Here is a 3,529-nt window from a genome sequence, read left to right on the forward strand (position 1 = left end):
TTATTATTATTATTATTATTTTCCCCGGATGACCTATTTAAAGTTTTTTTTCTACCTGGATTATTGAGATGCATTAGGACACGTTTAATGTCATTTGTCTTCAGACTTTTACGCACTGAATCTCTACTTAAGGGCTGTTGTCTCTCTGTGGCACAAACTCCTTATTGACCTGTGAGTGTCAGCACCTGAAAGCAGCTGTTCTTACCTCTTTTGTTTCTCTTCCAGCGATGGGACGGCGCCTGACAGTTGCTGTATTCCATACAGTTCAAAACGATCAGGGCAAAAGAGAATAGTCGAAACTGCATCTGGACGGTGGTCTGTTGCTCGGACAACAAAAATAAAGAAAAAAAGATAGAAAAACGCACCAGCTGGGTTTAATAAGATGTAGCCAATGCCTGTAATGTCCTCCTCCAGTTGCTTTCTCTGCTCCTCAAATGTCAAACATCAGACGAGATGCGACTCGGCATCACGTCGCCGGCTGGAATCATTTTAAGAAGCGCGCTGATCTTCAAGTCATCAAAATAAGTGTCTGTTCTGGGGGGAGAAAACCAAAAGGTGTTATAAGAGCAACGAAATCAACACCTTCAAACAGACCCGGCGCGCGCGGATCCAAATGCCCCCCTTTTCCTTTCTGTTGCACAAATCGGTGCGTAATGGTGATGTTCACTGTAACTTCGCTCCGGTCCACTTCTACGTTCCGTCTGAGTGCAAGTGCAGTTCGGGAATAACGTGCAGCATCCCGCTCTGTCAATGGGAAGAACGTGCGTCTGAGGTCCGAGAAGGAAGGTTGTGGTGGGAAGAAAAAAGTGGGAGGGAGGGCTTTTTTTTTTTTTCTTTCCTTGAGCTCCGGTTAAAAAACTCTTTTACCTGCTGCTTCTTCAGCTCGTCCTACAGCAGAAACAAGAAACACACGTGTCGCTTTGCTTTAGGAACGAGTGTATGTGTCTGTGTGTTCCAGCGCGCGCTGCTGACTCCCGACTGGTCCTGATGCTTGCTGCGCCTTTTTTCCTGATATAACTGTGCGTCGCTGTCACGTGCGGGAGAACTCTCTCTACTTTTGTGTTTCCTCTTATTTAGGATGTTGAGGACAGACACCCCTCCACACACACACACCCATCCCTCCCCTCCTTCTCACCCTTTTCGCCTCCATCCCAACCCCAAACCACCCAGCCAGCCGCCCCCAGGGCGCACTTTACTAGCCAGTCTGGGCCGGTTCGGTTGCCTCTGGGTCCTAGTGAGCGCAAAAGTAATAATCCTCCTCAGTAAGGAGGAAAAAGTTCACGTTCATTTTTCGTCTGTCTCCGGTAGAAACAATGACTTTAGTGTTATAAATATATTGTTTAAAGATTCTAGCAGAGATTCAAATCAATAAATTTGCTTTTTTTACTATCCACATCTTAAAAATTCAAGCAAATCTAATGACATCCTCCTACGCACTAACATTCACACCTTTAGAGTCCATCCAAGCATTTTTTCCTGACATTTCTCTAATATTACCTCCATTCTCCCCCTCTTCAGAAACCAATGATCATTGCAAAAGGTGGAGTTTAATTAAGGAGCAGGAATAAATCATCCCATTTCTCTGACCATTCCATGGCTTTTCATTACCTCCACAGGAAAGGCATCCCCTTTCCTCAGGACCACCTCACTTTGTTGGAAAAGAAGAAACAGTGCAAACAAGGAAATCAATTATTACTAATAAATTCCAGATGAAATTTTATATAAGACAGGAGAACCAGATGAACCAGATGTAGACGAGCATTTAAAGACAAATCTATTGGTCACCTAAAAACAGAAGTTGGGAATGCTCTACTCCCTTCAACCACTAGGTGTGGCACTTAATCTTTTATATCTGTTTGATGAAATCATTTGAATGTGAAAGAAACTTGCTCAAACTCAGACTTCTCATCTTAGAATAGAATGATTTCATTCACATGCTGGTTTTCCAGTTTTAACAGTAGAAGACCCCATTGAATAAAAAGCGTCTGGCAGTAAAACAAACTCAGAGGGGAAAATCTGAGTTTAAAAAAAGGGTTTGTAAAACCTGTGGTGACCTTTGTCCTGGCCTTGTTTATTTCTCTCTGCAGAAAGCAGTGACAGACACTGTGGTCAGGAAGGCTGCTGGCCACAGGCTGTGCTGCTGGTTTGGATTCCCCTCTACAACAATAAGCCAGAGAGTGCACACTTTAAGGTGAATGTGATCATTTAGACCTATGGCACTTTTATTTTCATGATGTGTCACAGAGAAAAAAAAGAGGTGCCAGTAAACTAATCACTTTACCCCCATTTTCCATTCCTCCCTTCTTGCTTGTTGCAGCACTGAAGTGGAGGTGACGTCAGCATTTGGATGTTCTGGCTCCGATCCCTCAGTGCCATAACGGCAATGAGGGGGGCTGCAGTGCACTCTGCTCATCAGGGATCCAGACTGGATGGTCCTCATGGTGGAGTTTGTCAGATTTCTTGATTGAAAGAATACAAAACAAAGGAGGAAGAAAAAAATCCCTTGAACAGTCAGAATTTCCATCAAGGATTCTGAAATAATCTAACTTGACATTCTCAAAAAGACGTAAAACATTCAGATAAAGATTTAATTTAACTAAACACCACATAACAGTAGCATATACAGTATGACCCCCGCACATACACAAGTCACCCACACACCAGAACTCATACGAGTTGTGGCTGTTTAAGATGTTCTGGTATTTATATAAGTGACATTGGAATGGTCTTGCTGTGAGTAATAATGAAACAAACCACATACATATGCATAACATCATTTATGTACTAATCTCTCCAGGAAATTGTTCTGTAGATGCTTTACAAATATAGAAATGATCCACAGAGAGATCATTTTGAGTAGAAGCTGGTTTGGGTGGAGGTAATGAACATGCATATTGCTGGACTCTTAATGGGTTTGGATCAGATAGGACAACATCTGTGTCAAATTTCATTAAGATCTGATTATGTTTATGGATGTATAGGCTTGAAATAATTTTCAGTCATGTGTTTTGATTCTTTTGCCTACTGCCAGGTGACAGTTGAATAAAAACACATAATGATGTTATAAAAATGATAGCATTTCATAAGACCTAAACAACAAAAATAAATCTGAAGTTCCCATGTTGAATAGTTTTTGAGCTATAAGCATTTTTGTTTGTCCGGGTATTTTCCAGGCACACAGTTCAGTTCTATACCTCAGTCAAGTAATTGTTACCTTCAGTTGGTATGAAAATGCTCCAGATATTAAAACTAAATTAGACTTCGCATCATAGACCATCTAAATGCCTTGAAATTGGCCTCTGTCTTTTTGAAAATAGCATAAAGGAGGGCTTCTGCATGCTACAAAACCTTGTACCATTTCCAACATTCCCACTTCAGCACATCTTCACAACAATGCTTCGGGGGAGGGGCGCTCTGTGGGGCAGGAGCTCAGCTGCATACTGAGCTTCATAGAGGAGCTATGTACAAAGGTGGTGCTTTGTACCAGCAAATAGGCAGCTCCACATGGCTACCACATGAATGAATCAAA

The 3,529-nt window shown here is 41.9% G+C and overlaps 1 protein-coding gene across 1 annotated transcript in view; it reads right to left on the reverse strand.

Annotated features, from left to right (window-relative positions):
- The window catches only part of rspo2 (R-spondin 2), a 160,668-nt gene extending 159,545 nt beyond the window's left edge, over nt 1-1,123 (reverse strand). Inside the window, exon 1 of the mRNA XM_014026036.1 lies at nt 206-1,123. Coding sequence (XP_013881490.1) covers nt 206-305 — 100 coding nt within the window. The 5' untranslated portion in view covers nt 306-1,123. The remainder of the gene's footprint in view (nt 1-205) is intronic.
- Between the last annotated feature and the right edge of the window lie 2,406 nt (nt 1,124-3,529).

Source organism: Austrofundulus limnaeus, unplaced genomic scaffold (assembly GCF_001266775.1).
Source record: "Austrofundulus limnaeus strain Quisiro unplaced genomic scaffold, Austrofundulus_limnaeus-1.0 Scaffold519, whole genome shotgun sequence".
Classification (NCBI taxonomy): domain Eukaryota; kingdom Metazoa; phylum Chordata; class Actinopteri; order Cyprinodontiformes; family Rivulidae; genus Austrofundulus; species Austrofundulus limnaeus.